The sequence below is a fragment of the Bubalus bubalis genome, chromosome 19 (assembly GCF_019923935.1).
Source record: "Bubalus bubalis isolate 160015118507 breed Murrah chromosome 19, NDDB_SH_1, whole genome shotgun sequence".
Taxonomy (NCBI): domain Eukaryota; kingdom Metazoa; phylum Chordata; class Mammalia; order Artiodactyla; family Bovidae; genus Bubalus; species Bubalus bubalis.
In genome coordinates, this window is record NC_059175.1 from 66,449,359 (window position 1) to 66,474,779 (window position 25,421).

The 25,421-nt window shown below is 47.2% G+C and overlaps 1 protein-coding gene and 1 non-coding gene across 5 annotated transcripts in view; one reads left to right on the forward strand and one right to left on the reverse strand.

Moving 5' to 3' along the window:
• The first annotated feature begins 452 nt into the window (after positions 1 to 452).
• Positions 453 to 559, forward strand: LOC112580711. The gene has a single exon (XR_003105050.1). It is a non-coding gene; the product is annotated as a U6 spliceosomal RNA (small nuclear RNA).
• Positions 560 to 13,578: 13,019 nt separating this feature from the next.
• SRD5A1 (steroid 5 alpha-reductase 1) overlaps positions 13,579 to 25,421 on the reverse strand; it is a 41,254-nt gene continuing 29,411 nt past the window's right edge. For 2 of the 4 annotated variants that reach the window (XM_044932639.2, XM_044932640.2), the window contains exons 4-6: positions 23,112 to 23,213; positions 21,134 to 21,284; positions 13,579 to 15,675 (exon numbers count right to left, since the gene is read on the reverse strand). In XM_044932639.2, coding sequence (XP_044788574.1) covers positions 15,609 to 15,675; positions 21,134 to 21,284; positions 23,112 to 23,213 — 320 coding nt within the window. In that variant the 3' untranslated portion in view covers positions 13,579 to 15,608. Of the gene's footprint in view, positions 15,676 to 18,027; positions 18,264 to 21,133; positions 21,367 to 23,111; positions 23,214 to 25,421 lie in introns of those variants that run through there. The other 2 variants (XR_006546690.2, XM_044932641.2) reach the window with 2 other exon arrangements.

The window sequence follows — 25,421 nt, forward strand, 5'->3', positions numbered from 1 at the left end:
TTAAAATAAATAAATTTATATTTAAAAAAATCAGCTCAATAGATGCAGAGAAAGCATTTGATGAAATTAAACATCCATTTGTGATAAAGACTCTCAACAGAGCAAGTATAGAGGGAATATACCTCAACATAAAAAAGCCATAGATGACAAGCCTACAGTAACATACTCAGTGGTGAAAACCTTCTCTTCCAAGATCAGGTACAAGATAAGAATGCTCACTCTCACCACTTTTATTCAACCTATTATTGGAAGTCCTAGACCAAGCAATTAGGCAAGGAAAAGAAATAAAAGGCATCAAGTTTGGAAAGGAAGAAGTAAAACTGTCATTATTTGCAGAGGACATAACATTAAATATAGGACAACCCTAAGACTCCATCAAAAAACTATTAGAATTAATAAACAAATTCAGGAACACTGCAGGATATAAAATCAACACATGAAAGTCTGTTGTAGTGCTCGCTTTGGCAGCACATATACTAAAATTGGAACGATACAGAGAAGATTAGCATGGCCCCTGCGCAAGGATGACACGCAAATTCATGAAGCACTCCATATTTTTACACCAATACAGTGTACTAATGCATATATATGGAATTTAGAAAGATGGTAACGATAACCCTGTATGCGAGACAGCAAAAGAGACACAGATGTATAGAACAGTCTTTTGGACTCTGTGGGAGAGGGAGGGGTGAGATGATTTGGGACAATGGCATTGAAACATGTATAATATCATATAAGAAATGAATCACCAGTCCAGGTTCGACGCAGGATACAGGAAGCTTGGGGCTGGTGCACTGGGATGACCCAGAGGGATGGTATGGGGAGGAAGATGGGAGGGGGGTTCAGGATTGGGAACACGTGTACACCCGTGGCGGATTCATATTGATGTATGGGAAAACCAATACAATACTGTAAAGTAATTAGCCTCTAATTAAAATAAATAAATTTAAATTAAAAAAAAAAGAAAGTCTGTTGTGTTTCTGTACACTAATAACAGGCTATCAGAAAGAGAAATTAATCCCATTTAACAACTGTATCAAAAAGAATAGAAAACCTAGGAATAAGCTTAACCAAGGAAATGAAAGACTTGTATATTGAAAACTACAAGACATTAGTGAAAGAAATTGAGGAAGACACAATGGAAAGATATTTTATGCTCATAGATTGGAAAAATCAGTATTAAAATGTCCATACTACCAAAAGCAATCTACAAATAAATGCAATCCCTGTTAAAAACTCCAATGGCGTTTTCACAGAAATTGGGCAAATGATCTTAAAATTTGCACGGCACCCCAAACAGCCAAAGAAATCTTGAAAAAGAACAAGGTTAGAGGCACCACACTTCTTGAGTTTCAACTGTATCACAAAGTTATGCTAATTATGCTATTGACACAAAAACTATGGATTCGGCTCTAGATTTTGTGGAAGCTTGACTCAAAGGAGTTTTTTTTTTTTTTGAGCTGAAAGTCTTCTCCAACTCCCCATGAAAGTGAAAGTGAAGTCGCTCCGTTGTTCCCGGCTCTTTGCGACCCCATGGATAGTAGCCTGCACCAAGCTTCTCCGTCCATGGGATTTTCAAGGCAAGAGTACTGGAGTGGGTTGCCATTTCCTTCTCCGGGGAGCCTTCCCAACCCAGGGATCAAACCCAGGTCTCTCACATTGTAGACAGACGCTTTACCGTCTGAGCCACCAACAAGGCATAGTAACTGCCAATCACAGAGTATGAGTTGTAAGTATGTATGGGAAGTGGGCTTGATCCATAGGCACTGTCCCTGACCATGGGCTTACTGGGGAAGGTGTGGAGGCTGACTGGAGAGAGCTTCCCTACCGGGTTGACCTGTTGGGTATCCATCGCCTTTGGCATTTCTCTTCTCTCAGAGGTGTAATGCCAAGAGGGTCCCACCCATAAGACATGTTTCTAGGGATGGAATTAGCGGGCAGAGTGATTCAAATTGCTGTGCCTTGGACCCTGGGGAAGACATTCTCCCCTGAATCTAGCAGACATGAAAGTCACAGGAGGAGTCTGAGAAGAGAGGAAACCCGGCCCTGGAGAAGCATTCTTGACGTGGGCACAGTATAGTAAGCCCTCTGTCTTGCTAGATTTCAGATTTAGCCAAGATAGCCACTGGATGGTTTTTCCTCACAAAGAACTGAGCAGATAGCTGATGACTAAGGCTGTGCAGTCATGGGACAGAGGAAACTGGAACAGGGGTGGTTTGGATGCAAAGCAGGTAAAAGGTAGAGAGAGAAGTCCCTGCCAGGGAGAGTGCCATTTGCTGCCAGGTCAAGCCAGGAGAAGCCTGGCATTGCACCCTGGCGGGGTGGGTGCTGGAAGGACTCTGAATCAGTAAAAGAACAGGATCCTCTGCTGGGGCTAAGGGACGGTCACTTGGGGTTAAAAAAAAGAAGGCAGCTGGCAATCGTGAAAGATGACAGTTTCTAGAATACCACCTGACTTCAGCCCCTTCAAGAGAAACCAGTCCTGAGTTGTGGGCTGTACCTTGCACAACAGCAGGACTTAGCCACAAGGCTGGAGGGCAGAATGAAAGCAAGCAAGGGCAGCATGGGAAGCCTGGTCCCTTCCAGCCCTGGGCACAGGGAAGGGAGGAAGGAAGAAACCTGCAGACCTGCCCCGGGGGGCAGGAGTGGATGAGCAGGAGAGTGCAGTGGGAACGGGCCTGGGCCCCTGTCCCGGCCCTGTGGCGGCTGCAGCAGAGTGATTTTGGCAGAGGGCACCCAGGTGTGGGCGAGCGGGCAGCTCACAGGAGCCAGGGATGGGCACCTGGGTCCCCCAGGGTCCTGAACCAGGAGGGAGGGCTGCCCTCTTCAGAGAAAGAGGCTGCCAGAGGGGAGACTGCAGTCCCAGGGCCAGCCTCCTGCCGGGGCTGGGTGGGCACCGGGGTCCCACACTGAACCTCAGCTTAGAGCTGGTCCCAGTGGGGGTGGGGAACTCACGTTCAGTTGGAAAAACGAAGACAGTGGAGTCTCCCCAGGGGTGTTGCAGAAGGCTCAAGGACCCAGGGACTCCTGAATCACACTGGGGCTTTAGACTTCTTTGGCAATCTTGGTTTCATAGCCCACACACACCCCTAATCTCGCTAGTGACGCTGGTTGGGGCTGAGCTAGCACTTTGAGAATAAGGTCAAGTAACAGACCAAAGAGGCAAGCGTGTGAGCCCCGAGCTGGCCCAGGGAGGTGTTGACGCTTCTGAAAGTTGCTTCTGTCAAAGAGGGACCCCAGGGGACACCCCACAGGTTGCCGTGTGCACGCCCTCACTTGCTTCTGAGGGTGCAGGCTTCCAAGACTGTTAAGGGTCCGAAAATACTCAGGCCAGCTGTGTTTGGCAATAAACTTGAGTGACCTCCAGCCAGAGGCAGCGAAAGGCACAGGGTCCAGGTTGTCCATGTGAAAGCCACAAACCCCCTACAGGACACAAGTTTCAGGTCCTTTGGTCCATGTCATCCCGTCCAGACTTTCTCTTAAGCATGGAGCTTTTCTACCTTGGCTTTTGTGCTGAGTGACCAGCAATGTGGGAGTTGTTTTGTTCATCTAACAAGTGTGTTTTGAGCCCTGACTCCGTCCCAGGTTCCCAACCAGGTCTTCAGGTGGATCTTGATGGATGAGCCCCTGAGGCAGCACTGTTGGGAGGTGGAGTGGATATAATGTAAGCCAGGAAGACCAAGCTTTGTGCACATGTAACCCTTGGCACCCAGCTCCCAGGGCATTGATCAGCCTGAGGTGGATGGAACACTTGAGGTTGCCATCTCTGTTTATGAGGGCTGCTAGCGTGCTTTCCGGAGAAGGCAATGGCTCCCCACTCCAGTACTCTTGCTTGGAAAATCCCATGGACGGAGGAGCCCGTTAGGCTGCAATCCATGGGGTCGCTAAGAGTCGGACACAACTGAGCGACTTCACTTTCACTTTTCACTTTCATGCATTGGAGAAGGAAATGGCAACCCACTCCAGTGCTCTTGCCTGGAGAATCCCAGGGATGGGGGAGCCTGGTGGGCTGCCGTCTCTGGGGTCGCACAGAGTCGGACACGACTGAAGCGACTTAGCGTAGCGTGCTTTCAGAAAACACTTGGGAAAATGCCAGAGATTTCTATCCTAATAAGGCATAAGATTTTATCAGAGGAAGATTGGCCTGCAGAAAGTAAGGAAGAAGAGTTAACCCTCTGGACCTTGAATGAGGTGGTTGGTGAATCAGCCTTCTGTGTAAATAATGAGCAATCACCCATCTGATGTCTGAATCCTTTCAGCATGTTAACAATCAGCCTCCTGGTGTTGTTGAATATGTGTCTGACAGCCTCATACACCATCATCCCCATAACACAATCTGCAAATGCTTTTCTGATGCATCAGAGAGTGATTTTGTGAGGAATTCTAAGGGCATATGTTAAAAATAAAATAGAAAATTACTCTTCTCTCTTTCCCTGTGGTTTGGAAGAGATGTGTCTTTACAGGATAAGATCATTTTTGGACTAGCTTTTTTAATAAAGAAAAAAAAGAGGGTTAAATGCTGTTTTCTTTTTAAATACAGGACCTTCAATGCTGTTAATAAAGATTATATTCTTAGTAAGTGTTTGCTTCTGTCTGGTCAAACCATTTTGCATTGTACTTAGAGGAGCTCCACATTGAGCAGTCCCAGTTTTAAATGATTAGAAGAAAATGGAGCACTATTTAATGGAGGGAGATAAATAAGTTATGACTTCTGAATCTCACAGAGAAAAATGTTCATTCTCATTTACTACTTGAGTAGCTTCAAATCTCTAGAAAGAACAGGACACTGTGAATAATGGTGCATGCGCACTCTGTCCTCTGTGGTGGTGCTGAGCCTTTGAAAATGGAATTGTTGTTATTTATCCAAATTGAAAATGTATTTTCTTTTTAAATACAGCACCTTAAATCTAAATTATGTTTTGCCTGCCAACTTGGACTGGAGTCTCTTACGGTATTATGGTTGTAGTGTGTGATAAATGATTTCCAAGTCCTTTAGTATCACGTTTTTAATTCAGCATGCCATGGGATGAAGACTTCTGAGCTTTGACAATGAAGGAAAGCCTTCACTAATTTTAAGTGTTTTAGGCAAGGTAAGTATTAGGAACATAACTTCTAAAATGTGCAAGTGTGTGTTTACTAAATTTGCACTGTGAATGGTCTTCACAAAGAACAAGGAAAAAATTTGAGAAATTTAATTACTGTTTATAGTCAACATTTCCTAAAATTCAGTAGAAATTCAGTGAATGGTCGTCACAAAGAACAAGGAAAAAATTTAAGAAATTCAATTACTGTTTATAGTCAACATTTTTTAAAATTCAGCTTAACTTTCAAGCTCAGAATTGAGACTAAAGGGTATGTTAAAGGTTTTTTTATATTTAGATAGATGGTATGTGGTGGGCCAACAGTGCTTGCTGTTCATGACCAAATAGTGATTAAAACATAAGACTGGGCTTCTCTGGTGGTCCAGTGGTTAAGAATTCAGCCTGCGGTGCAGGGGACATGGGTTTGATCCCTGGTCTAGGAAGATGCCACATGCCAAGGAGCAGCTAAGCCCATGTGCCACAACCACTGAGCCTGAACTCTGGAGCTGCTGCTTCCCAACAAGAGAAGCGGCCGCAGTGGAAGCCTGCATACCTTAACTAGAGAAAGCCCACACGCAGGAACAAAGACTCTGCACAGCCAAAACTAAAAAAAATCATAAAAAAAAGTGAGATGTTTGGTCTTTAGTTAACATTAACTATTTGACAATCCAAAAAGAAGAGGGGGAAAAAATGGAAGGGAAATAGAAAAAGAACATAAGAACGAAAGGAAGAAATGAAAAAAGGGGTAGGGTGAGGAGAGAGAGAAAGAGAAAAAAGAAAGGAAGGAAATTGCTTTTCCTCTAAAGTGGTCTTGACAGTTTCTATTCCCGCGGGCCATGTGCGTGTGACTCCGAGCTGCTTCAAGTCCTCCCAGACACTTGGCATGGTCGGATTTTAATCAGAGCCTTGCTATCACATGTATGGGGGTATATTTGTGGTTTCCTTTAAAAATGCAGCCTTTCATGGGAATTCCCTCGCCATCCAGTGGTTAGGACTCAGTGTGCAGGGACCCGGGTTCCATCCCTGGTCAGGGCACTAAGATTTCTCAAGCTGTAAGCCATGGCCAAAGAAAAAAATTAAAGAAAGAAAATTCAAAACCACTAGCCTTTCATCTTCCACTCCTCGATGTTCATCATACTCATCCCCACCCCCACATTTGTCTGGGGCAGATCCTCCTCTCCTCTCCTCGTGACTGCCCAGCCGTCTCCAGTTCCTGCCATCTCCTCTGCATCTGGCTCACCGCGATGGAGAAACCATGGCAGCCCCCAGGTCCGACGTGGTCCCTTTCCCACTCAGACACCTCCGGTGGGCCCTGAACGACGGGACTTTCGTCCTTTGGCTGGTGCATGGTGTCCTCTTCATATGCTCCTCTCCTGTGTTATCCTAGCCCCTCCCTACTCCCCCTTTCTCACTTTATTTCCACCAACTTTGGACTAAATTTGGTCCCAGAAGCTTCCTTGCCCTTCACTCTTCTGGCCTCTATGGGTATGGGCTCAGCCCAGAATATTTCTTCCTGAATTGTAAAAAAAAAAAAAAAAAAAAATGCTGTATTCTCTGAGCAGATTGAGGGCCCTCTGTTCTTCTCCATTTCTCATAACGCAAACATTGCCTTGTAGTTTCCTTCTGCACCAGACCTGCGGTATGGTGTTCACACGAGACCCCAGATCTGCTGGGGTTAAAACTGCATTGTGGGACTTCCCTGGTGGCACAGTGGATAGCAATCCACCTGCCAATACAGGAGACATGGGTTCGATCTCTGGTCCAGGAAGATTCCACATGCTGCAGAACAACTAAGCCCATGTGCCCCAACTACTGAGCCCCTGCTTTATAGACAGAGCCACAACTACGGAGCCCAAGTGCGGCAACTCCTGAAGCCCTAGTGCCTAGAGCCCGTGCTCTGAGGCAAGAGAAGCCTCCACAGTGAGAAGCCTGAGCACCACAAGGAAGAGTAGCCCACACTTGCTGCAACTAGAGAAAGCCCATGCAAAGCATCAAAGATCCAGCACACCCCAAAATAATAAATACATAAAATTACTTTAAAAACTGTACTGTGCCCTTTATGTGTGTGTTCAGTTGCTGAGTCATGCCCGACTCTTTATAGCCCCATGGACTGTAGCCCGCCAGGCTCCTCTATCCATGGGATTTCCCAGGCAAGAATTGTGGGGTGGGTTGCCATTTTCTACTCTAGGACGTCTTCCCCACCTGGGATCGAATTGCCCGTCTTGCATTTCCTGCATTGGCTGGCAGATTCTTTACTGAAGGCTCTTTACTGAAGGCTCTTCCCAGAGCCACCTGGGAAGCCTGTGCCTTTTAATCTCCTTGTCTAATACAGTGCTTGGCCACGGTGGACCACAGGTTACTCCAGAGATGTACTGAGTCACCTCATCCTGGTTTTTCTCCCTTGGGATACAGCGATACAGTGTCTGCCACCCATTACACTCCTTCATTCAGTGTGCAAGAATGGTCATCAAATCTCAAAAGCGCTCTCAGCAACCTGTGCTGCCTCTAATCCCCCAAAAAGATGGCAACAAAAGAAAGTGTGAGACCCTCTGTCCTAGGAACAGAGGGCTGCCTGCGGGGAGCTCTCCATGGTCCTGGGAGTCTCCTTGTGCCTGGGGGGTCCGACTCAAGACACGCCGCGATTACTGCCCACCTTCTCCTTTCCTCTTCACAGCATCTTGACTTGACTTTCCTCACCATCCAGACTCCACTGTCCATTTCTGTATTCTTTTCTTGTTTAACGAAAATATAAAAGAACACATAAAACCACAAAGTAAAATATAGCCACCCAGCATGAGTATTAATACTTGAAAAATAGATGTGATGTATTTGCTTTAGATGTTTAAAACAAAGAAGAAAAAGTACCCATTCTGGAACACTGAAGTCTTCTTGATTCCCGGCTGAGTTCCAGTCTCTCTTGTCTTTGAAGATCAGAGATGTTGCTCCCAGTCAGGGACTTCTGGGTGTCCAATCCGTGTTTAGACTTCCATTGCCCACTGTTCTCCACAGATAAATTGCTCTGTGTTTCCCTCTCAACTTGAAACTCTGTATCACTCTGTGGTGGTTGTTTTCCCCTTGCTTCCTCCCTTCATCAGAAAGCTAACCCCGGCTTCTTGTCTAATCTGAGTTCCCCTAGTTTCAAATGTACAATCAAATGTGAGGCCTCCTACATGGTGCTGTGTTGTCCTGTTCTTGGTCTTCAGTTATATTTTCTAGGACAACCTTGATGTAACCTTCTACCTCTTCTATCAAATTCTCATTTTCTGAGTTACTAGATTCACTGTTCTCCAATAATTTCATTTACACATATTGTCTTGTGAGTGTAATAATGTATTTTTTAAGCTTGAGATGTAAGGGACATACAATGAACTGCATATACTTAAGAGTGTATAATTTGATGCATCCAGCTGTGGATTCTTCACACAATCAACCCCAAAGATTTCCTTATGCCCTTTTGTAAGATGCCATCCCCTGCCTGCATTCCCAGGCAAATGTCTATCTGCACACAATGAAGTTGGCATTCATTAACTGGGTTCTTTCAGCAAGCAAAATGATTCTGAGATATATTCATGCTGTTGTGGAGATTCATACTGGATTCCTTTTTAGTACAGGGTAGTATTCCATGTATGGCCACACAACAATATGTCTAAACCATTCATCTGTTGGTGGACAATTGTATTGTTTCTAGTTTTTGGTATTATAAATAAAACTGCTGTGAATATTCATGTAAAAGTTTTTGTATAGATATTTTTTTTTTTTCTTGAGTAAATGCCTAGGAGTGAACTGTTTGAATCATGCACGAAGCATATGTTTAACTTTTTAACAAGCTGTCACAGTGCTTCCCAAGGTGGTTAGATCGTCCCCCATTCCCACTAGCAGTTTGTGAGGGTTCCTGGGCTTCCACGTACTTGCCAAGCCTTGGTTGGTCATCCTTTTTAATTTCAGATATTCCAAGAGGTGGGTAGTGGTATCTCATTGCGGCTTGACTGGTGTTTTCCTAGTGATGGAAGATGGTAAGCATCTTTGCATGTGCGTTTTGCCATTTGTACATATTCTTTGGGGAAGTGGCCATTCAAACCTTCTGCCCATTAAAAAATATTTAAAATATTATTGAGATTTGAGAGGTCTTGACATATCTGGATATAAAACGTCCATCGGATGTGGTTTGTCAGCCTCCATCAGCCACCCACCCCTTCACGGCGCTGAGTCACATTTCAGTGCATGATAACCGTCCCACACATGTCCACTCATCTGTGCATGCTGAGTTGCCCAGATGTCACAATTTAAAAAACAAAAAAAACAAAAAACATCTCCCTTTTGTTCCTGCAATGAGGTTTTCTCCAGAGCTGTTTGCTTTTCATGACAGGGACTTTTCTAAGTATCTGGCGATTCTGGGTCATCAGTTCACACCTTTAGAAAAGGACCAGAAAAGCAGAGCACGAGCTGTCGCTAGGCGGCAGTACCACCCCACGCGGGTTCCCACGCAGCCCAAGGCAGAAGGTGGCAACCGCCACGCTACATGGCATGGTTCCTGAAGACCCAAACGTGGAGGCCTTTTTTCCTAGGATGCAAGCATCTATTTGCTCCGGCTCTCCCTGGAGAGGCCTCCCAGCCCTGCCCCCACCATGCTTCTCCCCTGGGGATGGGCACAGAGCTGATTTCTGGGCTCTGCGTCCTCCTTACGAGGAGCAGGGGGAGCAGGCACTGTTACCCGTTCTATGCAGTTGGCCCTCCACCCTCCCGTCAGCTCTGGCATTTAGGGACGACCACCATCACAGCCCCAGGTGGCACAAGTGGTAAAGAACCCGCCTGCCAAGGCAGGAGATGTGGGAGACGTGGTTTCGATCCCTAGGTCAGAAAGATCCCTTGGAGGTGGGCATGGCAACCCACTCCAGTATTCTTGCCTGGAGAATCCCCATGGACAGAGGAGCCTGGTGGGTTACCGTCCACGGGGTCTCAAAGAGTCGGACACGGCTGAAGTGACTGAGCACGCGTGCATATCACAGCGCCTCTACTCGATTCTACCTGTCGCCACTCCCACACGTGCTGTGGATATGCTGCAATGACTCAATCTCATTTTCCTGACGGGGCCAACCCCAATCCTTAAACTCCTTCACAGGGACTGTAATGGGGGTCAAAATGCGGCAGAGCGAAGTAAAAGCATATGTTCAGCTTATCATATTTAACTGGGAACTTCTAAGTGTACTCCTAAAAATATAAAACCATTCCTTGGACGCTTGGTGCTCAGTCGTGCCCAGCTCTCTGTGGCCCTTTGGATTGTACCCCGCCAGGCTCCTCTGTCCATGGAACTTTATAGGCAAGAATACCAGAGTGGGTTGCCATTTCCTCCTCCAGGGGATCTTCTTGACCCAGGGATTGAACCTGAATCTCCTGTGTCTCCTGCAATGCATGTGGATTCTCTACCTGCTGAGACACCAGGGAAGCCCCAAACCATTCCTAAGGATGCTTAAAAAAAAAAAAAAGAACTCTCCTTTCCAGATCACTATAGAAAGTAAACAAAAGAAGCTGCAAACAAGTAATAAAAGCATAAAATATGATAAAAGAACATTTCAGTGTAAAAGAACATTTCAGTTAGTAAAAGAATTTGAGCTTTAAGTGGCAAAGTCCATTTGTTAGGTTGGTAAAGATAACTGAAACAAAAGATTTTTAAAATTTGGAATGAGGAGACAGGCAAAGAAATGTCAGATGAACTTATCAACAAAAAGAGCTTTGTGGCCATCTTTTAATCAAAGTACAGTTAAGGCACGGAGAAGGCAATGGCAACCCACTCCAGTACTCTTGCCTGGAAAATCCCATGGATGGAGGAGCCTGGTAGGCTGCAGTCCATGGGGTCACGAAGAGTCAGACATGACTGAGCGACTTCACTTTCACTTTTCACTTTCATGCATTGGAGAAGGAAATGGCAGCCCACTCCAGTGTTCTTGCCTGGAGAATCCCAGGGACGGGGGAGCCTGGTGGGCTGTCGTCTATGGGGTTGCACAGAGTCGGACACAACTTAGCAGTAGCAGCAGCAGCAGAATTAAGACAAAAAGCATGCAGCAGGTAGCTTATCTTATACTGATAGCACGTACAGATTATAGAGTGGAAAACTATGAAAAACAGCATCAAAACATAGAGCAAGAACTGTCTGAAGTAAAATGAAAACGTGATCTGGAAGAAAAGGTTGCAGAGAATGCTAACAGTATAAATACTGTATCTGAATTAACCACAGAGCAAATGGTACCAATGTTTAAAATGATGTATTTTATAAAAAAAGGTTTGAGGCTACAAAGGAAAACTCAGATTCCTCAAAGGAGAAATTGCACAGATAATAATCTCCAGTACACCCACACATGGGAAAAGAACAAAAAAAATGTTTAAATAAAATTCCCCCAAATGGTTGAAAAGTAAAAAGCACCACTGCAAACAAAAAGACTGGTTTTCCAAAAGCATTTAGATCAGGGCTTCTGTGATAGTCCAGTGGTGAAGAATCCCCTTGCAATGCGGGGGACACTGGTTCGATCCTGGCCCGGGAAGACTCCACATGCGTGCCTCATGGCTCCTGAGGCCGGAGCTCCGTGCTCCCGAACAAGAGAGGCCGCTGTAATGAGAAGCCTGAGCACTGAAGCTCGGGAAAGACCGCATGCTGCAACCAGAGACCCAGCACAACCAAGAATAGATAAATACATAAAAAGCTAGAGTAAAACAGACAAAAAAAGATAAGCATTGAGAGCAACCAGTGAAGAGCTGCAAGATCAGAATGTCCACGTGAACCTAGTCTTAGCCTGTCATCTCCTCTACACCGGCTGGGAAATCCTTGTCTTCCTTTCTCATCTGTGCGAAGTGAATTTGAAAATCCAACTGAAGCCGATTATACAGAGTGAAGTAAGCCAGAAAGAAAAACACCAATACAGTATACTAACGCATATATATGGAATTTAGAAAGATGGTAACGACGACCCTGTGTACGAGACAGCAAAAAAGACAGTGATGTATAGAACAGTCTTTTGGACTCTGTGGGAGAGGGAGAGGGTGGGATGATTTGGGAGGATGGCATTGAAACATATATAATATCATATATGAAACAAGTCGCCAGTCCAGGTTCGATGCACGATTCTGGATGTTTGGGGCTGGTACACTGGGACGACCCAGAGGGATGGTACGGGGAGGGAGGTGGGAGGGGGGTTCAGGATGGGGAGCACGTGTACACCCGTGGTGGATTCATGTTGATGTATGGCAAAACCAATACAATATTGTAAAGTTAAAAAATACAATAAAATAAATATATTTAAAAAAAAAAGAAAATCTTAGTAAACAGAAAATGAACCGAAACAGCAAAGACATGATCCCAAATGGCTAAAGCAGAAAAACAGAACAATAACCACACAAGAAAATAAAAGTGATCAAAATAATAATTCTGAGTTAGGAGTTCCTGTTAAGATTATGCAAAAATCATAGCAATCACCTCTATGATTTAATCCTCCTCTTGAATGTCTTGCTAATATAAGCAGCGGACAACAACAGTACCAATAGCCTCACATACTGCAAAGCAAGAGCTAGTAAGGTATCTGAGAATGGGATGTTGCGAAGCTGCAGAACCTGAGAGTAACGACAACAAAAAGCTGGAATTCTTAAAACACTCTTAGCAGCATGGTGGGATGAGACTGAGCAAAGCCCAGGAGACAGGGAAGGACGGGAAGTTTGCAGTGCTGCCGTCTTACGGGGTCACCAAGAGCCCAGCGTGACTTACAACTAAACAAAAGCATGGCTGGATGTGACAAGTACAGAAGCATCAGTGTGTGGGCGCGTGTGCTCAGTCACGTTCAACTCTCTGTGACCCCAGACTATAGCTCGCCGGGCTCCTCAGTCCATGAGCTTCTCTAGACATGAGTACTGGAGTGGGTAGCCATTCCTTTCTCCACGGCATCTTCCCGACCCAGGGACTGAAGCTGAGTCTCCTGCATTAGCAGGTGGATTCTTTATCACTGTGAATACCTTTCATTCATCCTGGTTCTAAAATGTATTTGGGGACATAGTCTCATTCACAAGAAAGAATAAAATATCTAAAAATAACCCTAGCAGAAATGCATAAAATTTATATAAATAATGTTACACAGCTCTATCGCGAGACAGAAAATATTGGGCACTATGAAATGTAAGGGCTTAACTGGTGGCTCAGACTGTCAAGAATCTGCCTGCAATGCAGGAGACTGGAGTTCGATTCCTGGGTCGGGAAGATCCCCTGGAGAAGGAAATGGCAACCCACTCTAGTATTCTTGCCTGGAGAATCCCATGGACGGAGGAGCATGGCAGGCTACAGTCCATAGTGTCACAAAGAGTCGGACACGACTGAGTGACTAACACACACACACACACGTGAAATGCTAATATGAGTGGGAAGGAGATTGCAGGGCTGAAACTCACGTTTACCGTCTAAACTTCTAGTGTGAAGAATTGTCCACACAGAAGAGTAACAAAATGACTGAGCCTTCAATGGTAATTTTATTAATCTCCTTTATTTTTATATTGAACACAATAACGAACTGTCATAACTTGCTACGTTACAGTGTCTAGTAATTGGAAGACAGGCAGACGAGACACACTGAGATCTCTTCCTGTGTCAAACAGTGCATGCCAGTGAAGCAGGGACCGAGCATCAAATCCCCACTGAACTCCAAATTCTGGATCACAAAAAAGGAGCACCAACAGACACAGAATCCCCAGCAGGCCTCTCTGACTCCCAGACAAGCCTCTTCTTGGCCAGGTACGCCTTCCAGGACCCAGGGCCCAAATCAGTTAAGGCTTGCTCAGATTTCTGAGTTTTCCAGAGGACACTCTAAATATTTACTGTTTCATAGTTTCAGGTTGTTATTCAGTCAGAAAAAGGTTCAAAGTTTATTTGATCATAAAGTTTCCCTGCAAGAACGTTCCAGTTTTAGTTAAAATGAAGCACAGAGTTTATCTGATCATAAAAGTTCCCTGCAAAAGCATTCCAGTTTTAGTTAAAATGAAGGACAACCACATCAGGAAAAGCTTTTCGAAAACCCCAAGAGACTGTAACAAACCACTAACACCGAGAATACAGTTTCTACATGAAAACTCATGCGGAGGGAGCCCCTGCTTGGGAAGGTGAACCAGGAGAAGGGGAGAGGGGGGCTGATCCGATGGGGTGCCCAGGGGCCCGGAGAGCAGGGGCCAGAGGGCGTGCTCCCTGCCAGGAGGCAGCAGCTGAAGAATGCATAAGACACCACATCGTGCGTCTTGGAGTCCCCTGTCACTCAGCATGGTCAGCAATCATAAGCGAACAGGAACTCTCTCCACTCACCCCCATTCCAGTTCCCAGCTCTGCAAATGCAGAAGCAACAGAGGAGAGGAGGGGGTCTTTGCCATGTTCATTACATTTTCACAGCAGAGACTCAACAGCCTTCCAAAGGGGAGGCTCCTTTGACATATCTGGCAATACCTAGTCAATGTTATTACTGCCATTGATCTCCGTAGAGTTAGGAGCATCGAGAATAAGAAATTCTGCTTCAAGTTGCAGGTGTGCAATCTTGAAAATTAAAAAAAAAAAAGTGCCTGAAAAAATTCTAGTTCTCCCTCAAAGGAGGAAGGAAATCCATCCCAGGCCAGCAGCGCCTGGTGAAGGACATGATGGGAGGGCTGGCCCGGGGTACCTTCATGCTGTCAGCTGAGGGCCACCAGAAGTCCTCCTGGGGGGGATACAGCGGCCTGCTCCTGAAGAATGCCCCTGGCCCCCTGCCTCCCAGTGAGGTCACCTGGTGGATCAGGCCAGAGCAGGTGCCAGAGGCCTTTGGTACCAGCCTCCACTGGGCCTCTGCAGGCCCAACTTCTCTGCCCGCCCAGCACCCAATTGTGAGAGGCTGTGGGTACACCGTGGGTACCCAGAACTGTCTGATCTGGCGGGACGAGGGACATGAAGATAGAACATGCCTCCGGTGGTGGGAAGGCGGATGTCACCTTTGACCTTAAACTCATGCTGTAGAGGTTGTGTAAGGGGTACAGAAATGTTTCAGTTCATGGAAAGTGAAAGTGAAAAGTGAAAGTATCAGTCGCTCAGTCGCGTCCGACTCTCTGCGACCCCATGGACTGTAGCCCTCCAGGCTCCTCTGTCCATGGGATTCTCCAGCCAAGAATACTGGAGTGGGTTGCCATGCCCTGGGCCAGGGGATGTTCCCAACCCACGGACGGAACCCAGGTCTCCTGCACTGCAGGCGGATTCTTTCCCATTTGAGCCACCAAGCCCCACTCCATGGAAGCAGACCCCAAATCAGAGGAGTTCAGATTCCTGACCTGGTTGGTGGCCAGCATCATACTTCAGCCTGTGATTTCAGTTTGATTAGACTGTTATTAGGCAGCTTACACATTTGCTAGGGAAAAAAAATCCTAGAGCAAATCTTAAAACAGTGAAGTACCAGAAAAATTACAGAGACATCAGTTCATTACATGGTCCCAAGAGAAACATCATCGAAAAGCTTCAAGTCAAAGATAATTCCACTGACGACAAACTTAAACCAAAAATGGAATCATGATTTTTCTGAATTTTGGATAATCTTCAAATTTCTCATGGTACCACCTGAAACAAGACAAAAAAATACGTTAAAAAAGTTACTTTTCTCACTAAAACGTTTGACAGATGCTAACAAAATGGACAACAGTCTCCTCATAAAGGGATCCTGACCTTTTCAAAAGTACTAATAAAACAGAAGAAATGAACACAGCATTGATAAAGAAACGGACTCCAATCAAAAAAGAGTAATAAACATTCTGGCATCTCAGGTACACAGCTTGACTTTGTCGGCATCATGAATATCTATCTGCATCTGATGGTCCAGCGTGACTCAAGCAGACGCAACACCTGTAATTCACCTGTACATTGAAGGACAGGCACAGGCATGCGATAAACACGCTGGTCAGGACACAGGGGCTTCACCTGTACATTGAAAGAAAGGCACAGGCATGCGATAAACACGCTGGTCAGGACACTGGGGGCTTCACCTGTACATTGAAGGACAGGCACAGGCATGCGATAAACACGCTGGTCAGGACACTGGGGGCTTCACCTGTACATTGAAGGACAGGCACAGGCATGCGATAAACACGCTGGTCAGGACACTGGGGGCTTCACCTGTACATTGAAGGACAGGCACAGGCATGCGATAAACACGCTGGTCAGGACACTGGGGGCTGCCTTAGCAGACCCTAGAAGCAGACAGACTGCGGCAGGGGAGGGGAACCGAGCAGGTGTGTCCTGACTATGGTTTGGTGACTCTGAGAATTTTCTCCAGTCCTCAGAGGAGAGCTAGGGCCCAGGATCTGTGGCAAGAGCACGCAGCTACGGGCCGGGCAACTCTCAAAACAAATCTAGGAACATGCAACAGGGGTCATTCATAATGCGGCCCTCCACTCAAACAGGCATTTTCAGTTTTGACTATAAATGAAGTCAACCAAGGCACACTCATTCATTGTGGGAAGGGTTGCAGCTAAGTGGATGGAGTAAAGATGAAAAAACAATCGGACAAAATGGAGAAATAGAGGGAAAAAGGGAGCTTCCCTGACCACAATGAAGGTTAAACAGACTGAAAACAACGATGGAAAATGATTAGCTATTATTTTCAGAGATGGCAGAAATATATGAAATATACCTGTTATAAAGATGGCAGAAATATATGAGGACAACAAGCAGGAAGTGAGCCAGTAAAACCCTGTTGATTTTACATAAATTCAACACTGCCATCCGCATGGAGTCGCGACACGGAAGACTGCCATGGTACTTTCATGCGCTCTTCTGTATCCCCAAAAGGCACATCAAGAGAAGCACCCCGAGAAGATGGTCAGTGGGTCTTGGATGAAGCGTCCCCTCCCCTGACACGTGTGTGTGTGTGCGCACGCTCCGTCGTCTCCGACTCTTTGTCCCTCTGTGGACTGTAGCCCGCCAGGCTCCTCTGTCCATGGGATTTCCCAGGCAGGAATACTGGAGTGGGTTGCCATTTCCTTCTCTAAGGGATCTTCCCAACCCAGGGATGAAATCCCCATCTCTTGCATCTCCTGCATTGGCAGGTGGACTGTTTACCACTTGAGCCCCCTGGGAGACCATAGCAACCATGGACTTCCAGATCAGTGATGGTGTCTGGAGACAAGAAGGGTTAGAGGCCATGGTAACCATGGACTTTTCCAGATCAGCGATGTGCCTGGAGACAAGAGGGGTTACACATAGCAGCGGAGCCGAGTACGTGCACAATTCACGTGTTGACTCATGTTCGCCTGTGCTATGGTTTGAATGTGAACCCTGCAGAGTCGTGTTAAAAACCTAAGGCCCAAGGTGATGATAGTATTGGGAGGTGAGGCCTTCAGGAGGTGATGAGGGTGGAGCCTCAAGAGTGGAGTCAGTGCCCTGATTAAAGGGGCCCCAGAGCCCCTCCCTCTTCCCGCCTTATGAGTTTACAGTGAGTAGGCGCCATCTGTGACCCAGCCGAGGGCCTCCCCCAGAACTGGCCCTGCTGGTGGCGTCCAGATCTCAGATTTGCTGCCTCCAGAACTGGGAGAAACAGATGTCCCTTGTTTATAAGGCCCTGGTTTATGGCATGTTTGTTACAGCAGCCTGAATGGACTAAGACATCCTGCTCGGGCACCAGGACACGAACCAGCTGGTTCCTAAGAGCCTCCCATGGCTCAGCAGGGCAGACACCAGGCCAGGAGGGCAGGAGGTGAGTCCCTCTCCTGACCCTGCCTGGGGACTGGGGACAGTGGCCTCGGAAGGGCAAGAGTAAAGGCGAGCAGCAGTCCAAAGTCAACAAGGACAGCCTCACCTGCATAGCCCTCAGGACAGCTCCAAGCACTGTGTGGCCCAGGAAGCTGTTCTACTTTGTTCAACCACTGAGACCTCAAATCCACCTCAAGAAAAGACTTCAAAGCAGAGGTTACCAACCTTTTTGGCACTAGGGGCTGGTTTCGTGGAAGATGGTTTGTCCAAAGACCAGGTCAGGGGAATGGTTGCAGGATACTTCAAGCACATTATATGCATTGTGTACTTTATTTTCTTTTATTATTCTTTTATTATTATATCAGCGCCACCTCACATCATCAGGCATCAGATCCCAGAGGCTGGAGCCTTGCTTACAAGGAGTCTTCCAGTAGTCCAATGCTCAACGCTCTGTGCTTCTGCTGCAGGGGGCACGGGTTTGACCCCTGGTCAGAGAACTGAGATCCCCTAAGATCACTCATGCTGTACAGCGCGCGCACACACACACACACACACACACACATATATATACATACACATTTTATATATGTGTTTTCTTGTTCAGTCGCTCAGTTGTGTCTGATTCTTTGTGGTCCCATGCATGGCAGCATACCAGGCTTCCCTGGCCTTCACTACCTCCTGGCGTTTGCTCAACTCATATCCATTGAGTCGGTGATGCCATGCAACCATCTCATTCTCAATCACCCCCTTTACCTCTTGCCCTTTATCTTTCCTAGTATCAGGGTCTTTTCCAAAGAGTTGGCTTTTTGCATCAGAAGGCCAAATATTGGAGCTGCAGCCTCATCATCAGTCCTCCCAAAGAATATTCAGGACTTCTTTAGCATGGACTGGTTGGATCTCCTTGCAGTCCAAGGGACTCTCAAGAGTCTTCTCCAGCACCACAGTTCAAAAGCATCAATTCTTCAGCGCTTAGCCTTCTTTATGGTCTAACTCTCACATCCAGTTCATGACTACTGGAAAAATCACAGCTTTGACTATACAGACCTCTGTCAGCAAAGTGATATCTCTGCTTTTAATACACTGTCCAGGTTTGTCATAGCTTTCCTTCCAAGGAGCAAGGGTCTTTGAATTTCATGGCTGCAGTCACTGTCCACAGTGATTTTGGAGCTCAAGAAAATAAAGTCTGTCACTGCTTCCACTTTCCCCCTTCTATTTGCCATGAACTGGTGGAACAGGCTGCCACAATCTTAGTCTTCTGAATGTTGAGTTTTAAGCCAGCTTTTTCACTCTCCTCTTTCACCCTCATCAAGAGGCTCTTTAGTTCCTCTTCACTTCCTTCCATTAGAATGGTAACATCTGCCTATCTGAGGCTGTTGATATTTCTCCCACAAGATGATTCCAGCTTGTGATTCATCCAGCCATAGACACTTTTAAAAGGACAAGCAGCATATTTCTGTTACTTTTCTCGTTCATTTTTCTACCCCTAGAATCAAAGCGTATGTGACACTAAGTAGGGCTGGATATCACTTCTTTGTCTTGAATTTATTACTGTCGAGGCTGAACTGACGTCTCATTGCCTTTCTGCTGAATGCGGAATAACCCTGTAACCGTGTGCGTGTCTGTGTTTCTAGCTCATGAAAAGCTTCGTGTTCCCAATCTCTCTTCCAGAAGCACTCCTCTGCCAAGGACGGGTCACTGATGGGTGAGTAAACACTTTCCAAGTGGAAACAAATCACAGATCTTTATCGAGGTCTTACAAAATACACTGTTGTTCCAAGAATCTAATTTTTTTTTTAATGTATTTTCTAAGACGTTAGATATTTTTAGTCTAAAGAGATGATGATAAATGGTTTCAGCCAGGCCTGTGGAAAGCATGGGTCTTTCTGGTTCTGGGCAAAATGTTTCATAGGCCTGAGGTGGCAGGGAACAACCAGCAGAGGAGAAAACCGAGCGTCTCAGACTCCCTGCCTGTGCTCACAGCCCCGTGGACACTGCATCCCAGAAGGGCTGGTGTGTCAGCTTCCCGGGGCTGCTGCAACACAGAGCCACAAACCTGGGGCCTGAAATGACAGCACGTCTGTTCTCACCGCCCGGCAGCCAGAAGCCCGCCATCTGGGTGCGGGCAGGAGCACGCTCCCTCCCGGGCCCCAGGGGACAGCCTGTGCTGCCTCTCCCAGCTTCTGGCTGCCTCGGGTGCCTCGGTCCGTGACGGCATCGCTGCATTCTCGGCCTCCAGCTTCCCTCTGTGTCTGTCTGCTGGTGGCCATCTTTTCTCTGCCTGTCTATGTCCAGGTTTCCCTTCTTCATAAGGACACCAGTCCTTGGGTCCCACTCCAGTGCCACCCCATCCGAACCAGCCCCATCCGCACAGACTCCGCTCTCAGGGTCAGGACACAATCTGACACACGCCAAACTCCCAGCATCGCTGTGGCATCAGGGGGACTGTCCCGGTGCTGAGCCAGTCTGGGAGCCCGCCCGTCGCAGGACACATGACTTCCAACCTGCCCGAGGCTTTGTTCCCCGAGCCTCGGTTTCCCACCTGTTAGACTGGGCAGATGGCCTTCAAGATCACCTCACCTTTAACACCCTTTGTTTTTTATGTTGATGGTCCAATGCATCACAGGCCTTTTCGGGGATCTGATAAAGGCCGAGGCCCCACACTCTGGAAAATGATGTGAAATGATGTGATTTCGGGGCATGGTAACCTGGAGCCCATTGGGGACCCCAGGCCCGGGTGGTGGGGCACACGTATGGGATGGGACTCTTGCCAGGGCATGATGCCGACTCTTCCAACTACTGCTGCCTGGTCAGCATCCCCCACTGTCATGGGCGAGTCCACAGCAGACCCTGAATCCCCCGCCAGACATTGAACTTGACCATGGAGCCCAGCCATGGCATATCGAAGATGCCAGAACAGGGCAAAGCAAACAAGGATGCTGACACATGCCTGACGATTACAGCTAGGCATTTCTTCAGACAATTGTGCTTTTCTGTTTTAATGTAGCTAGAAGTGTTAGTCTCTTTGTGACCCCATAGACTGTAGCCTGCCACGCTTCTCCGTCTGTGGAATTCTCCAAGCGAGAATACTGGAGTGGGTTGCCACTTCCTCCTCCAGGGGATCTTCCTGACCCAGGGATCAAAGCCGGCTTTCTCGAATTGCAGGCAGATTCTTTAATGTATGAACCACCAGGAGAGCCCTTTTGTCTAGCTAACGCCTGGTATAAACTGGGGTTTGACAAATTAGTATGAATGCTTCTAAAATCTAACCTGAGGATTGCTCTACGGAGATCAGATAACAAATTAAAAATGCCGAACGTGCTTTTGAACGTACTTGTGATGTTGCTGAGCCCTGGTGAACAGGACACAGAAGCTGAACACAGCAAAAGCCCAGCCCTGAATGGACCAGCTGGCGAGGGCATAGCCGCACCACTCCACGACTTCTCCGAAGTAGTTGGCTGCAGATATGTATTCAAAGAAGCCCCCTAGGAGAAAACAGGGCCAGCAGCACGTTTACTAAAAGACAATGCCTAGCGAAACCTTGACTGAAGAGAGACCTGTGGATACCTGCAGGGAGAACACAAAAACCAACTCTGGAAAAACACGACCTTTACAGAACTTGTATCGATGAGACGCCTCCAATAAGACCAGCTTTACTATTTCATACTACAACTTCTGGTAGTACCTGCATGCCTATATCAATATTCACCTGTTTATCTGACTATAAAAATGCTATGGCTTTAACATACTTCAATATGTTGCTTTACTAGCTAACGAGTCAAGCTGACAAAACTTAAACAGGGATGGGGAGCACAGACTAACAGTGATAGTCTGGCTAAGAGGGACTTCTAGGAACCCCTAGACAAAAAAGGGAAGGAAATACTAATGTTCAAGGGCAGATTCACTTGTGCGTTCACTCATCAAGTCTTCCCAGATGCATCAAGTCTACACGACAGGCCAGACCTTCTTCTAAGGATGTGGGATGCTCCATGGATGAGACTGCTTGCTCCACATCTGGGCTATTACGCCCCAGGGAGGGTGTGGGGGACTCAAGGGGCAGAGCAGGGTGAGTGGGTTGGGAGTGGGGCTGGGCTGGAAGGAGCTTGGGCCAGAGACCACAGCGGCACACTGCAAGGATAACCCCAGGGCCACAGCTTAAGCAATTTGAGGCTCACGGGGTTTTCTGGTTATTTGTTCCACTGTTATTTCTGTACGGTTTCAAGGAAGATAAACACAAGGATTCCAGCCCGAGTGCTGCTGTTTGTGCTGTTCACCTCTGCTCTTTAAGTTTTTAGCTTTACCAACTGATTAAAAAAATTTTTTTTAGAAGCTCTATTGTTTTTTTAACTTCCATATCTATTTAGTTCTTTTTATAGTATGCTACTCCTTTACTCATACTTTCAATCCCTTTATGGTTTAAATATTTAAGTTTTAAATATGAAAGTTTATAACCTGTACCTGAATTCTAAGCTCTGAGATCGCTCACATCAATGACGCCCTTGATCATGGGGCTCTGTTCCTCATGGGCTCTGCAACCTCTGACTGTGTCACTTCTCCCGCGGTGTAGGGTCTGCTGGGCTCTCGAGGCCTGCATGGAAGGCCGGTTCTCTGGGAATCTGGGTTTGCCTTGATGGTGGGTGTGAGCCCACCACCCCCAGGACCACAAGGATCCTAATTCATGGCTGGATGGTTTCTCAGATCAGGCAAGTGGCATGTATTTGGGCTACAAGCCAGCCTCAGGGTCAGCGGGTAGTCACTGATTCAACCAAGATGCACTCGGGGCTTTAGCCCTCACTTAGATTTTGCCCTCTGATGATCACGTCTGCTCTTGATAGCATACTGATGCATTTAAAACTTTTACTCAACATTTTAAAGTGTTTTGGAAAGAGGGTGAGTCAAGGTATCAATTCTAATCTATGGCAAGAAAGGAAGTGATGGACACCCCTCGTAGACCATAAATTCTTACTCATACGCTCTTTCCAAACACAGATATAACTAGAATTTCCTTTTTGCTTCCATTAGTCAGAACTGGTTCTTCTATCATTTTAATAAAACAATGATCAGTCACCGCTCCTGCTGGTAGCAGCGGCACACTGGAAGCCTGCGGTGACGAGCAGTGTGCTTCAGCTGTGAGCTCTGGCAAAACCAAAGCAGCGCGGCGGCACGCCACGCAATCTTGGAATGCGTGCCAAGTCGCTTCAGTCGTGCCCGACTCTTTGCAGCCCGATGGACAGTAGCCCACCAGGCTGCTCTGTCCATGGAATTCTCCAGGCAGTCAATATTAGAATAAATTCCCCATTTTCAGTACATACCTCTTGGTATTTTATAGCCAGTCTCCCCTGGTTTCCTGAGGTTCCTCAGGACATGATCTGAGTGGATGTTAATCAGCATGCCTATCAACCATAAGGCAGAACCTAAACAAGATAAAACATACAAGGGTATTATGGTAACTAAGCCACAGAATTCACAAACCCAGGTGTGAATGAACAGTATTATTGTAATCCTTCACAATATCATTAGAGGCATAACATATAAGCCTTGACCGATAGTAAAAATCATGGAAATAAATACTGTGCTTTATTTAGAAAGATGACTTATAGGTGTTGTGAGATAGGGTTTTGTGTTTCTAAAAACACTACTGAATTACCCAATTTATTTAAAATAGCTTGATCTGATGGTCACAATCTATGTTTTCAGGATGACTGGGATGACTAGAAAATGACTAAGGCACAAGCCTTAGAGTTGTCATCGTCCGTGGGTCGGCCCACCAAGTTTATGTGATGCCACAGACACTGGCTGAAGCACGGCGCCCCCCGCCCCCCCACGGGCAGACGTGGGGCAGGGAGTCCCCGGCGTGTGACGTCACAGACACAGAAGCACAGCGGCCCCCCAGCCCCATGGGCAGACGTGGGGCAGGGAGTCCCCGGCGTGTGACGTCACAGACACTGGCTGAAGCACGGCGCCCCCCAGCCCCATGGGCAGACGTGGGGCAGGGAGTCCCCGGCGTGTGACGTCACAGACACTGGCTGAAGCACGGCGCCCCCCGCCCCCCACGGGCAGACGTGGGGCAGGGAGTCCCCGGCGTGTGACGTCACAGACACTGGCTGAAGCACGGCGCCCCCCGCCCCCCACGGGCAGACGTGGGGCAGGGAGTCCCCGGCGTGTGACGTCACAGACACAGAAGCACAGCGCCCCCCCACCCCCATGGGCAGACGTGGAGCAGGGAGTCCCCAGGGTGTGCTTTACCAGGGCGGCTGCACTCAGGCCCTTGAGGGGGTGGTTCCCAGGAGCTGAGAGCTGGTCCTCATTTCTCCATAATTTTATGTAACAATTTAATGTAGATCCACACCCCTCCCCTACTCATTTCCTGCTTGGTCATCATTTGGCATTCGTGGGTCTGTTCGTGTACTCAACTCTCAACAAAACTGTCAACTGCCAGCTGCCTGGCTCTGGGTAGATATTCCTAATATATGTATATCAGTCCTGCTATATCTGAATGCTTTCTCTCCCATTCTTAAACGACTTCAGAGGTTTTTCATCAGTTAAAAGTTTGCATTGTTTCTCAATGACATATGCTCTTATTTTCAATTCTTCCTATTCAATCGTGGAGAAGTTAAGAAGTCTATATACAATTTACTGAATGTCTTAAACTTTAGACCAGCTTCAGAGGGTTTGCAGGGGACAAGGCCTACCTGCAGAACTACTTCAAATGACACTTAAATGCACAGGCCAAAGAATTCTTTTGTTTTTTTGCTGTTCATCAACAATTTTCAAACAATCCATCCCAGAAGCAATTCCCATGAGAACCTCAAGTAGTACTAGGCTTAGTTGCTCAACCGTCTCTGACTCTTTGCTGACCCACGGACTGCAGCCCATAGGCTCCTCGGTCCACAGGATTCCCCAGGCACAAATACTGGAGTGGGTAGACATGCCCTTCTCCAGGGGAACTTCGTGACTCCAGGGATTGAACCCAGGTCTCTTGAACTGCAGGCAGCGTCTTCACCATCCAAGCCACCCAAATAAACATTTAAAACTGTTATCTTTTAGTTAAAAAAGAAAAACATTCCCTTTCTCTGTCCTTGGTTGCCTACTCTTAGGGGCTGGCGAAGCCACTACTCTGCTATGACTCAGGCGAGGTCTGGGGCCGCCTGATTCACCCTCTGACCTTTCCTTCCTCAGGTGACGAGGACCTAACTTCGGCCCTTCTCGGAACCTCAGAAGGCAGAGGCGTGGGTGCAGTCCCTGGCAATGGGCCAAGCCTGTTGTTTCCTTCCTCCTTCTGATAACTGGGGCAGAAGAAAACCAGATAGTCAGAGAGCAGGTAAATGAAGACCGTATTTGGGGGCAGGGAGCAAATGCAACAGCTCAGTCTGGTGTTTGGAGGAGGCACAGATTGTGGAGCTGGCGTGGGTGTGTGCTAGGTCGCTCAGTCATGTCCACCTCCGTGCGACCCCGGGGCCTGTAGCCCACCAGGCTCCCCTGTCCGTGGAGTTTCCCAGGCAGGAACACTGGAGCGCGTTGCCGGGCCTCCCCCGGGGGGTCTTGCCGTCCCTGGGACTGAGCCAGCGTCCCTCACGCCTCCTGCACTGGCAGGCGGGGTCTCTACCGCTAGTGCCACCCGG